Here is a 13,477-nt window from a genome sequence, read left to right as displayed (position 1 = left end):
TTTTTTATTTTTATTTCTTTTTTTATTGATTTTTTAAAAAAATAAATGATAGCAGAATGCATTATAATTCTTATTACACATATACAGCACAATTTTTTATATATGTGGTTGTATGTAAAGTATGTTGACACCAATTCGTGTCTTCATACCTGTACTTTGTATAATGATGTCCATCACATTCCACCATCATTGCTAACCCCCTGCCCCCTTCCTTCCCCTCCTACCCCTCTGCCCTATCTAGAGTTTGTCTATTCCTCCCATGCTCCCCCTCCCTACCCCACTATGAATCAGCCTCCTTATATCAGACAAAACATTCAGCATTTGTTTTTTGGGGATTGGCTAACTTCACTTAACATTATCTTCTCCAATGCCATTCATTTACCTGCAAATGCCATGATTTTATTCTCTTTTATTGTTGAGTAAAATTCCATTGTGTATATATGCCACTTTTTTTTATCCATTCATCTACTGAAGGGCATCTAGGTTGGCTCCACAGTTTAGCTATTGTGAATTGTGCTGCTATGAACATTGATATGGCTGTGTTCCTGTAGTATGCTATTTTTAAGTCTGTTGGGTATACACCAAGGAGAGGGATAGCTGGGTCAAATGGTGGTTCCATTACAAATTTTCCAAGGAATCTCCATACTACTTTCCATAACAGCTGCAACAATTTGCAGTCCCACCAGCAGTGTATGAGTGTACCTTTTCCCCCACGTCCTCGCCAACATTGTTTGTCTTCATAATAGCTGCCATTCTGACTGGAGTGAGATGATATCTTAGAGTAGTTTTGATTTGCATTTCTCTACTTGCTAGAGATGGATGAACATTTTTTCATATATTTGATTCTTGTATATCTTCTGAGAAGTGTCTGTTCAGGCCCCTGACCCATTTATTGATTGGGTTATTTGTATTTTTTGGTGCTTAGATTTTTGAGTTCTTTATATACCTAGAGATTAGTGCTCTATCTGATGTGTGAGGGGTAAAAATTTACTCCCAGGATGTAGGTTTTCTGTTCACCTGAGAAGAAACTTTTTAGTTTGAACCCATCCCATTTATTGATTCTTGGTTTTAATTCTTGCACTATAGGAGTCTTATTACAGAAGTTGGGGCCTAATCCCACATGATGAAGATTAGGGTCTACTTTTTCTTCTATTAGATGCAGAGTCTCTGCTTTAATTCCTAGGTCCTTGATCCACTTTGAGTTGAGTTTTGTGCATGGTGAGAGATGGGAATTTAATTTCATTTTGTTGCATATGGATTTCCAGTTTAGAAAAACTAGAGATAACAGAAACATATCTCAACATCGTAAAGATTATCTATGCTAAGCCTCAGGCCAACATCATTCCAAATGGAGAAAAATTAAAACACATTCCCTCTAAAAACTGGAACAAGACAAGGATGCCCTATTTCACCACTTCTATTCAACATAGTTCTTGAAACACTGGCCAGAGAAATTAGACAGATGAAAGAAATTAAAGGAATATGTATAGGAAAAGAAGAACTTAAATTAACACTATTTGCTGATGATATGATCCTATACCTAGAAGTCCCAAAAAGCTCCACAAGAAAACTTCTAGAACTAGTAAATGAATTCAGCAAAGTAGCAGGATATAAAATCAATACCCATAAATCAAAGGCATTTCTGTATATCAGTGACAAATCATCTGAGAATGAAATGAGGAAAACTACCCCATTTATAATAACCTAAAATAAATAAATAAATAAAATACTTGGGAATCAACAATGAAAGAGGTGAAAGATCTATACAATGAAAACTATAGAATCCTAAAGAAAGAAATCAAAGAAGACCTTAGAAGATGGAAAGATCTACCTTGCTCTTGGATAGACAGAATTAATATTATAAAAATGACCATACTTCCAAAAGCACTATACAAATTTAATGGAATTCTGATCAATGGAATGCCCAATGGCATTCCTCATAGAAATAGAAAAAGCAATCATGAAATTCATCTGGAAAAATAAGAGACCTAGAATAGCTAAAGCTATCCTTAGCAGGAAGAGTGAAGCAGGTGGCATCACCATACCAGAATTTAAACTATACTACAGAGCAATAGTAACAAAAACAGCATGGTATTGGCACAAAACAGACTGTTAGACCAATGGCACATAATAGAGGACACAGAGACTAAACCACAAAATTATAATTATCTTATATTAGACAAAGGTGCCAAAAACATGCATTGGAGAAAAGATAGCCCCTTCAACAAATGGTACTGAGAAAAATTGGTCATTTTTAAATGGACTAACAAAGAGTTCTTACATATATGTCTTAACTTTGAATAGAGTAAATATTTATAAATGTGATATAAATAATCCAGATTTTTTTAGTGGCTCGAATAATGTTTTTTTTTAAATATTTATTTATTTTTATTTATTTATTTATTTATTTATTTATTTATTTTTTAGTTCTTGGTGGACACAACATCTTTGTTTGTATGTGGTGCTGAGGATCGAACCCAGGCCGCACGCATGCCAGGCGAGCACGCTACCGCTTGAGCCACATCCCCAGCCCATCAAATAATGTTTTAAAAAGATGACTTGGAGACAAAAATGTTTGTGATTCACTGCATCAAATGATACTTTAATGAAAAATCACAGTTATCCTTACTCTCATTGATTTAAAAGATTCACAACAAAATGCAAGTATCCTTGTTTCCAATAATTGCCAATACAGGAGGGATCTGATATCAGAATTTATATTTTTTGAAACTCTTTTATTTTATGCCTCTACACTTCCTATACATGATTGATGCCAGAAGTTTACTTCCCTTTGTGTGAAGCAGAACTTGAAATCTCCAGAAAAGTACTCCTAACTTTCTGGAGCACTAGCAGTAATTTTATCTGGTGTCTTTTTTTACTTTGATTTCAGGTATGTAGTTATACAGCTTAGAATAAAGAACTGTTTAGGCTTGTCAACATTTATAAATATAGTGTAAAGATATTTCCTAACTTATCTAGGTAATCAAATAATTTTCCATCTCCACCCAAGAGACCTCAAGAGAACAGAAATTGCTCTGATGGGAATGACCACCATTCATTGAATAATTAACATGGGTCAAGCACTTACTAAGCACTTTGCACACTTCATAGCAATTAATTCTTACAACAATCCTTTGAGAACTGTCTTACTAATTTCACAAATAAAAGAACTGGGACTTAGAGAAAGTAAATAAATTGGAGTCACTCAGCTTATATATGGTAGAACCGTATACAAGCCAGAGTGCAGGATTCTCACCCTGTGCACTTGGCCGTGTTTTACTTCTTCTTCTCATTTTCTTTAGCTTCCCTACCCCCATGCCACTTTTGTGTGTTTTACACAAATTGATTGTTGCACTTGGGATAATTGTTGTTAGTTTCCTTACATATCTACCTCTGCTTATAAACTCATGGCTCCCTAAAGAAAGGAACTATGTCTGAATTCCTAACACATAGGACAAGTTCATTTTTCCTGGACTAACTTAATACCAGGGGCTGGGGTTGTGGCTCTGTGGTAGAGTGCTCACCTAGCATGTGTGAAGTACAGGCTTTGATCCTCAACACCACATAAAAATAAATAAAATAAAGGTATTGTGTCCTTCTACAACTAAAAAAAAATTAGAAATATCTTTAAAAATTAATTAGTTAATTAATTAATATCAGGTTGCTGAAGCCAAGAAAGCTTAAATAACTTGTCCTTGACCACTCAATGTGTATCAAAGTCAGGATCTTCTGTTATAAACATACTAGGTCAGTGGTTGTCAAATAAGGTACCTGAGCTAACTGTATTAACACAACCCAGGAACATGTTAGAAATGAAAATGATTGCCCGGCCCCAGATTTATGGAATAAGGTCCTATGGAAGTAAGGCCCAGAAATTTGCGTTTTAATAAGCTCTTTTTTTGTAATTCTGATGCATGGTGAAGTCTGAGAACCATCCCTCTAGGTGAAGGGACATAACAGTTTAATAAAAACAGAATGGTTGACTCAGCATGGAGCTTAATAAAACTACTCGTTTGATTTTCTGTGTGATTAGGTTTATACAATATCCTACCCTTCTGAAAATGAAAAATTCATGTAAAAACTCATCTAGTATGGTTGTTTTCATTTTGGAAGAAAATTTCAATCCAAAGCAATTAACTACTCCTTCAATCAATCAGTTACTGAATTAATAATTTTACAATCAATGAGAAAATTCAATGAAGAAGGAGTTCATTGGTTATATGAATGCTTACCTGGAGCAATTAAGTCAAATAGGGACAAGAGTTTAAGTTAGTACTGTATATAATTTTGACTGAAACAAAAACTACCATGGGTTGCTGAATCTGTGGGGCAAGTAGAGGTTCCATGCAAGTTCCAATTATGCTGATGGTAACAGAAGAAACAAAAGTAGAACCAGCAATCGGGACTTCTTTATAATCACAGGTAGATTTAAAACTATTTCCTTAAAAAATTAGAACTGTTTCAACTTCAAAATAAAATACCGTACCACAAGAAATTAAGCAAAAGCAAAAGATTGTTGCTTAAAGTCAAATTCATCTATTAAATATGTTGAGTGTATTCCGTTATTTTATTTTTAAGTCTAAGTTTATCTTAGATTCTATTGATTTGTACGTGCTTTGGAATAATATGTGCCATAATGTGTGAATATTTTAAGAAAAAAATATGGATTTCTGAGAACTCTCCCCCATCACACTAATTTTTCTAAACAATTCCTCCTCCCCTACTGCCTGCTACTGAATTTTTTAAAAAGTGGCTAAAGGATTTTCTTCTAACCAAATGTCTTTTTTTTTTCCTAGCTATATATTTATAAAGTCCTCTGAGAATTAGTTTGGCATAATAGTTTATTTTAGTGCTTGATACATGTAGTATTAAGATGAAAAAATCCTCAGAACTTTTCTTATATATTATATATGGTCATGCATATATTATAAATAATGATTCATTGAATAGTCTTTTAGTTTTCCTGCTAGATCATTGAGAAAGGCTATATTGCTAAGTTTATGTTATTCTTCCCTTCCCTGACATTATTGTTTTTCTTTTAAATGGACTGGAGAATATATTAATAGCATGGAAAATTTAGCAGGAAGAGCTTGAATTCAATTTGGATTGAGGAGTGAAGATGGAAAATTGGTTAAATCAAATATTTAACCCCTCTACAGAATGTAAAATCTCCTTCAAATGGTATGGTGGGACCGTAATACTAGCTCATGGCTCTTACTAAAGTGAAGTCTCCAGATTGGTGCATATTATCATGTAAGTTTCTTTATAGAAAAAAAAATCTTTAATTGCAGCATAATCACTTCTATAAAAACATTCAACATTTCTGATCAAAGCATTTCTTACCTTTATTCATTGCATATTGGATTTTTATGCCATTTATTTCCCATTTTGCCTTATCTTATCCTAATCTCTGTAGATTATTTTATATTTTATAAATATATAATCAAAGTAAAACAAAAAATAGATATAATCAAGCTTTGTAGCCTCCTTCTCTCCTAACCTATCATTGACAGTTTCTGACAGCAAATAGTAAAAATTCAGAATCAAAGCATGTAAGTAAATGGAAATAAATTTCTCCAGAATAAGTATTTTATTCATATGGACATTAGGCACAGTTGTACAAGGCTAAAAATGTAAATCTGTGATTGTGATAGCTCTGTATATCATATGTATATATTCAAGGTTAAAACATACAGTTCTTATCTATGTGTCTACATACACTAATATTTAGATTTGGGTGGGGGAGGATATATAATGAGAAAGTATACAGTTCAGTGTTAACTGGAGCCCTTTTGGTTGGGTGAACGCCAAAGCAACTTTCAAAATATTTCAAAACAGCTGCCAGCATGTAAAGATTTTAACTGAAGAAAGAGAGTAATGAATCTGAATTACTAATGAGAGAATAAACTTATGTTTTGCTTAAGGTCCTTAATGAACATGGAGATAAGCATTTCCAACAAGGAATTTGTCTCTTGTGCATGCAAACCAACCTTCTGAAACCATATATGTAAGGATAAAATGCTACAACAGACTTACATATGTATTCTAAGGTAACCTATAGTGCAAGTCTTCTTTAAGTATATTGTGTGTTTCTGTTTTAGAAAAGAAGGATCCGGAGAGCAGGAGTCCTGTCAATTCCTTTAAAAATGGATAATTGAAAGCTTAGAACTTTGAAGTTGAATGTGCTCATTTAACTCTTTAATAGTATAATTGAAGAGGCTTCATTGTAAATAAGTGTCCAACAGCAAATCTCACATTTTCTTTCTAATGGGACAATTTTGTCCTTTGGTTTTCCAGGTAAAAATTACCCTCCAAAAGGGAAGAGAAACAGGATCACACATTTTTTAAAAAAATATTTATTTATTTATTTTAGTTTTCGGCGGACACAACATCTTTGTATGTGGTGTTGAGGATTGAAACCGGGCCACACGCATGCTAGGCAAGCGCGCTACTGCTTGAGCCACATCCCCAACCCCAGGATCACACATTTGCTGACCAACTATTATGTAAAATATGTAGTAATAAAATGTAATTACTGGCTTCTTCTAGTCATAGTGTTGGATTGAAACAATTAAAGAAGTGATATTCTTTATTCATAAATATAGCTTTTGTTGATTTGTAGAAAGACTTTAAAAGGGAAACCAAAGTTCTAAAAATTCTTCTCTTTTGGCCAAGGAGAGTTTTCTCTCCCTTTCCCCCTCACTTGGCCATTTGGGCTGCCTCTGGATCAACAGGATCTGGCCTGAAATAGTATATGACAGTACTGGAGTCACAAGGAGGCAGGAGCCACTTGCTAGAAGCCCTCCATCAAGTGGTTGGTGTAGACATCAGTGGCAGGCACAGCACCACCCTACAAATGGGCTAATAATTCAGACAAATGGTATTTTATAGAAAACCACTGCCCACATATGAGTGAGTTTTCAGCTTCATTCATCAGGCGTTTACTAGGCTTCCATTGGCCTATGATACCTGTCTAGAATGGGCATGAACTCCATTTCTTTCAACTGGAAAGCCTTCCCAGGGCTGAAGAGTGTTATTTGAAATTTCTTGGGATCCTGCCCTGAGGATGAGAGGCGGTGGGGCGAGAGCGCAGAGATCCAAGTCAGCCCGCGACACCTAGTCATTGAGTGCTCCGCGTGGGACCACGACTCACTTTTATGATCCTTACAAGGCGGCTTTCCACTCACCTCGCTCCGCCCCCCACGGTCCCAACCCGGGCTCCAAGAACCCCGCGTTTGGCTTCTCAACAGGTATCCCTGTTAAGCTAGAAAATGACCCTAAGGAGGGAGTCAGGACCTCGCTCGGGTCTTCAACTAACTCGTGGGATCCTCCGCACAAGACACAGATGCTCATTAGGATTCTTTTTACGTGCAACACGTGGGGGGACGAAGCAGTTTCATATCTCCTGGTATTATCTGCGGTCCAAAGCATTTTCTTTGAGAGGAAAATGGAAACGCAGCTGCGCCGTGGGCCCGGCCAGCGAGAGCTGAGGCTCCCTCCCTCTGTCTCGCTGTGGCTGCTGGGCGCGGGAGGCTCCTCCGGAAACTGACTTGGGTTAGGGAAGCTCAGAGGTTGCCCTGGCAGGCGTGGGATGCCACTGGGGCGAGGACTCGCCTTTGTGCTGCTTGGCTGTTTTCCAGAGCCATCAGGGTGGGAGGGGACTCCTGAGTGTGCAGCAAGGGCAGACTCCTGGCCCCTTGACCCTGTGCGGAGACGCTGGGCTGAGCGGCCTCTGCTACTCTCTGGCTTGGCAACTTCTGGCCAATCCATTCTGCCCCTCTGGCCCCCGGCGGGCCGGCTGCGCCCCAGGCTCAAAGGGTTAAGCAGGTGTCTCGCCTGGCGAGGCGCTATTGGCCGAGGGCCCGGGCGGCGCGGCAGCGGTCACCACGCTTCGCTGAGCCCAACTTGGGTTTGAGCTGAGGGTGCGGCGACCACTCCTCCCCAGGCTGTGGTGCCGGGGCTTTGGCGTGAGGGGAGTGGAAAGGAGAAGAGTAGGAGAAGGGGAAACCAGCAGCAGCAATAGCAAAACCAGGCAGGGAGTGTGGGAGCGCAAGGGGTAGGAAGCCTGAGCCTTGCATCCCTTAGGGGCTGCGCCCACTGCTTGCAACTTCGCTCCCGCTCTCTAGCCGGAAGAAAGAGGAGGAAGTGGGGCAACAGGGGTCCAGGGCAGGGGGATGATAAATTCCCACCGTCACATCCCTTAGTCGAGTGAAAGGAGTGCAAGTTATCACTTAAGAAGGAGTACCCAAACCATAAAGAATCCCTCCTCATCCCCTAAGGATTGCTGCAACAATGTGGAGAAGTAACTGTGAGACGCGAGGAAATAAATGCACGTGCTTTCTCTTTTTGTTTCCCTGGTGGTTGGAATTTGCAGAGTTCTTCTCAATTGTGGCTGCTAATTTATTCGTTTCATCGGTGGAAAGGGGGCCTGTGGAGGTGGGTCATCAGGGCACTCTCGGATCCCGCTAGCAGGTCCTACAGTACCCACCTCACGAGTTTGCCCAGAATCAACCCGCCCGCCCACTAGGAGCGGGAAGAGTCCTTTCTTATAAAGGGAACAAACTCTTCATTGCACAAAAGCGACTTCTTTTCCCTCCACCTTCGCACACCATCTCTTCCTGATAAGTATCAAGTTCTCCAGGAGCCCAACTTGCGCTTGGCAACGCTTGCGCTGCATAGTGTGCAGAAGACTGGCAAAGAGCGGCCCGGGCTAGGAGGGGAGGCTCCGCGCCCCCATTCCTACACATGCAGGCTGGAGTCCAGGTTGCTGGAAGCCACCGGAGGCGCGAGCCTGCCTGTATGGTGGCTATTTCTCTAGAGAAAGGAGGGAGAGAGCGCGCCTCAGTCTAGCACTTTGGGTCGGAAGTGCGCGGCGAGTGTGTGTGTGTGTGTGTGTGTGTGTGTGTATAGAGGGGCGGGAAAGAAATGCACTCTCCACTGCCCGTCATTCCCTTGCACCGGCCAAGTCCTAGCCAAGCCTCCTGGTGCATCCTTCCTCCACTACCCCCTCCCCTTCTTCCCTCAGCTGGGCTCGCGCGGCGAAGCCTGAGCAGCCAGTGAGAGCAACATCCTGAAAAGAGGGGGGAGCACCACTGCCCCCCAAAAGGGAAAAAGGCCCCACCCTGACACGTTTTGCTGTTTGCAAGTCCCTCGCACGCCCCCCGCACCTCCTCCTCGCGCTTGCGGCCCCCCCAGTCCGCTGCGCGCACATCAAAGCGCCTCTCCGCCGCGCACAGTGGCCGCGGCTCACTAATGGGATTGCAGGCTGGTGCCTGGCTCCGCTGCTGCCGCCGCCGCTGCTCGCGCTGCTGCTGCCGCCGCCGCCCGAGCCCGAGCCCGAACCCCCGCCAGCCCCAGCCCAGAGTCGTAGCACCCGGGGTCCGAAGTCGCGGCGATGATCCGAATTTTTCCGGATTTCAGCGTGCAGGTGACGGCCGCGGCGGCCGGCGGGGCAGCTGCAGGGGTGCCGGCCGGCGCGGGCATGGGGAGGGCCGGCGCCGCCGCCAACGGTACCCCGCAGAACGTCCAGGGCATCACATCCTACCAGCAGCGGTGAGTAGTCCCGCCTGAGCTGGGATAGTGCCCCCGCCCCGGGGTGCTGGGGTGGGACTCACTTTGCTCCTGTTTTGTGCCTTACAACACACATGCACACCACCAGGGCTCACTTTGCCTTCTTCTCGTTCTATAGAGAAGGAAGAAAAAAAAAAAAATCACAGTCCGAATTGAAAAGCACTCCAGTGCACTGGCGAAGTGAAATCATCCTTTGCCCTCTGTCTAGCCCCAAACCTAGAACCTCAGTCCCGAGTAGCGAAGGAGTTGCAGCGAAGTCTGAGACGCCGCACAAGGTGCTTTTGCAAAGTTTGGGATCCTTGTTCCCCTTCCAGCAGAATTTTCTCAATGCCTTTGCCGGGTGCGGATCGGCGCTGACCAACAACCAGGAGGGCAATTGATCACCGGAGGCTGATTGATCATTTGTTTCCAAACAGAATAGGACCGATTTTCACGTGTAGCGGTAGACTTGCATTTCTACATAATCGTGTTATCATGTCACCTGTTACTACAGGGAAATACAGCATGAAATCCGAGTCTCTTCGGCGCTGTTAAGTATTCATCTTAAATGCATTATAATGCAAATGGATAAAATTCCGAGATACAATTTAGGAAACTAATTTTACAAAGTTAGGCTTGGTGGTTGGATGGAAGTTTAAAAGTAATACTTGTTTGCATTTCTGTTAAACATATTGGTAGATTTTAAAAAATATGGATGTGACATTGAGATAGTAAACATTCTTTGATTCAATTAGGAAAGAGAGAGAGAGAGAGAGAGAGAGAGAGAGAGAGAGAGAGAGAGAGAGAGAAATGACCTCCACTACCAGCCCTAGAACTCTAAAGTTTTTCCATAAGGACAACTTTCGATGGTCCAAGATTTTATTGAAAATGTAATCCATAAAAATGCGCTGAGAAAAACTAACAATGTAATAAGAAAAGTAAGCTCTCCATTTGTGGGGTTCAATTTTACTGAAGATGGAAGAAAAAAGAGCACATGAAAGTGTGAAATTAAATATTTGTGTTTCCCAGATTGCACACGATTAAACATCTGAGAGATTTGCCAATGGCATTTAACTTAAAATATACACAATGCATAATTCAAATAACAGTTCCTATTTTTACCTTGTATTTGAAACTTCATTGATTTGAGAACCTTTGATTTGAACCAACAGTATTTAAACTGAAAAGGTTAAGATAATCTATCATTGCCATATTTTGTGTCTTCTAACCAAGGGCCCAGTGACCAGAGCAGATTTTGCATAACACACTGAGTGTTATCCAAGTTCATGCCCAGTAATGCAAATATTCTAAAGAAGACTTCATTATATGCTCTGCTTATTGTCAGAAGTTTTAAAAGGAATCTTAAAAATATTTCAAAAAGGGGCTATTCCTTGACAAGGTGATTTTTGACTTAAATTATTTTAGCCCTGTTTTACTTCAGTGATGACAAGAACCTTTAATACAAAAGATGTGGGAGTCTTTCAAACATGAAGGAGAAAAGAATTAGATTTTTCCTTTTCATGGTCAGGTATTTTTTGTCATTTATAAAACATTTAAATGACAATAGAATTTGGTGATCACTTTAACTAGGAAGTGCAGGCAATGGTCACAATAGTGTGGTTTGTGAAGTAGGGAGTTAAGGGTCAGAAATGTCAGATGGCTTTTAGAAGATTTCAGGGACCTCTGGGGAACTTGAGCTAAACTAAAAGATAATAAAATTGGGCATAGGGGACAGTTATGAATTTTTAGCCTTTAGGTTTGCTCTGAGTGTTGGTGTTGTCCTTAAAAAAGATTATCTTGAGGCATTTTTTTTTTCAAGTTAGAAGCATCCAGTGGCAGTTCCCCATGGTCCCTGCCATCTCCATACTGAAAGCTGCTCTGGAGCCCTCCACCTTTTTGTCTTTGAATTTGGGCTTCTTGTCAAACATTTGAGTCCCACTATAGTTCTAAAGATAAAAAATAATCACCTGTAAACTCTAGCTTTTGAGATGTATTATTCCCTCCCTCCCTTTTTATGTTTTCTTATATTGACAGAAGGGAAGATGATGTAAAAAAATGTAGCTTTCTTTGGTGGTGTTACTCAGATATGATGACACCTGTTACTGTCTTTAATTTTAGTTAAATTTGGGGCAGAGGAGTGAATCATGTGGGGCAAGAAGATTATTGGCAGGTATTTGAGGTAAGGTCTGAGCCAGCATTGTGGGCCACCAACTATCTGTCAGGCTTCAGGAACTCTGAGGGTCAGACTTAGTTACTACCTCCAGACTTGGATGTGTATGCTAAAGTGAATGGTGACACATCATTTCACACACACCCAAAATATTTTAAGTACTTTTGGGGAGTCTATAAGAGAGTGACAGGAGTGGGGCGTTTTCATGCAAAAGAGCCTGCTTGTTGGGAGAACACAAGCTTCTCTCATTTGTCATCTTGGGGCAGAAATGCCCTAGATGGCTGTCCTGGAGCCAGAGCTTCCAACTGGCAACTTTCCCCCCTTCTCTACCAGTCACTTTGTATCTTGTAGACAACAGTCTCTATTCCAGTTCATTTCTCATTCTCATTTTCTCCTACCTGTAGCGTGTACTCCAAAGAGAACTCAAACATCATCATGCAAATTAAACACCTCTGCCCCCTCGAAAAACACTTATGCTTTAGATGGAAGTTTCCAAGTTCCAGCCCTACTTCACTGAATGGTAGGATCACAGGGGCCTCCTTTTCAGGTCTTGTATTTATTTTTCCTAAAGTTTAAAAAGCAAAATGCAAAACCTCGCGTAGGACTGGTGTTTTCTATCAGGCTCTTTCATTCATTAAAAGTGGAAAAGCTTTGGGAGTCCTTTCTTTATGCCTGGTTGACATATGACTGACCCAAGTCTCTGCGTAGAAAACTGCTCTCCTGCTGCAGAGTGGCTTAGAGGAGAAAACGCACTGACTAGGGTCTACTCAGGTAACAGGATTCCAGCGCTGGACCTTCACCAAATCGCTCTTTCTCTAGGCCTTGCTGAGCTGTAAAATGGGGAGGCGGCCCGGTTAGATCCCCAGAGGCAAGCAGTCTGGTCTCAGGTACCGGGAACTGAGTCGGGAAAAGCGTTTTACGTAATTGCGTTTTAACCACTGGGGATTCACCTGTAAACCCTTGGGTCTGCATATTTGTACGTGCTTGAATAATGCAGATACTCTGGCTTTGGGGACTCTGTTGAAAACGCCAGAGCCACTAGGTGCCTGTGTTGCAGCTGCGCGGGCCCACAGGACTATCCCGGCCGCTAGCCCGGGCCAGCACAAGCCCAAATCCCTGCCCCACGTTTAGCCCCACGTTTATTCCCGCTGCTTCCAAAGGTGCGCCCGGGACCCTGTCCTGCCCCAGCTCACTCCCGTGGCCTCCCAGTTCTTGTCTTTCTTTCCTTCCTCCTGGCTGCGATACTCCAGAGAAGGGAAGTGTTTGAAACTGCAACTGAGTGGCGTTGTTGCGCCAGCAGCCGAGCTTTCCAGTCCCCCTGAGAGAGAGAGAGGGGAGAGAGAGAGAGAGAGAGAGAGAGAGAGAGAGAGAGAGAGAGAGAGAGAGAGGAGAGAGGAGAGAAAGGGGTGTGTGTGTCTGCGTGCGAGAGAGCGCTCTGGAGCAAAGCAGCTGGAAAATGCCCAGAAATACTTTCACAGCGGTCAAGCTGGGAACCCCCTGCGTGTCCTCCCCCTCCCTGTCCCTCCCAGCCTAGGCCCCGGCCGCCCCCCGCCGGGAGAGTGTGTGCCCCACCTGTCACCCGGCCAGCTCTGGGTGGTGGTGGTGGGGTGACTGTGGGTGTGTGTACGTGTGTGTGTGTGTGTGTGTGTGTGTGGCGGCGCACTAGGGTGAGAACCCGGAGGCGGCGGGGCCCTGGGCCGGGCAGCCCGCGGGGCCGCGCGGCCGCCTCCCCCCGCCGCCACCTCCCCCTCCTCCTCC

At 42.4% G+C, this 13,477-nt stretch overlaps 1 protein-coding gene across 9 annotated transcripts in view; it reads left to right on the top strand.

Moving 5' to 3' along the window:
- Positions 1-9,394: 9,394 nt before the first annotated feature.
- The window catches only part of Npas3 (neuronal PAS domain protein 3), an 851,762-nt gene continuing 847,679 nt past the window's right edge, over positions 9,395-13,477 (top strand). For 6 of the 9 annotated variants that reach the window (XM_058573655.1, XM_058573656.1, XM_058573650.1 and 3 more), the window contains exon 1: positions 9,395-9,552. In XM_058573655.1, coding sequence (XP_058429638.1) covers positions 9,395-9,552 — 158 coding nt within the window. The remainder of the gene's footprint in view (positions 9,553-13,477) is intronic. The other 3 variants (XM_058573654.1, XM_058573652.1, XM_058573651.1) reach the window with 1 other exon arrangement.

Source organism: Marmota monax, unplaced genomic scaffold (assembly GCF_021218885.2).
Source record: "Marmota monax isolate L192 unplaced genomic scaffold, Marmota_monax_Labrador192_F-V1.1 WCK01_AAM20220418_F8-fsc00222, whole genome shotgun sequence".
NCBI classification, from domain to species: domain Eukaryota; kingdom Metazoa; phylum Chordata; class Mammalia; order Rodentia; family Sciuridae; genus Marmota; species Marmota monax.
The sequence above is the reverse complement of the archived record's forward strand: the minus strand, read 5'-3'. Positions and strand labels throughout refer to the sequence as shown.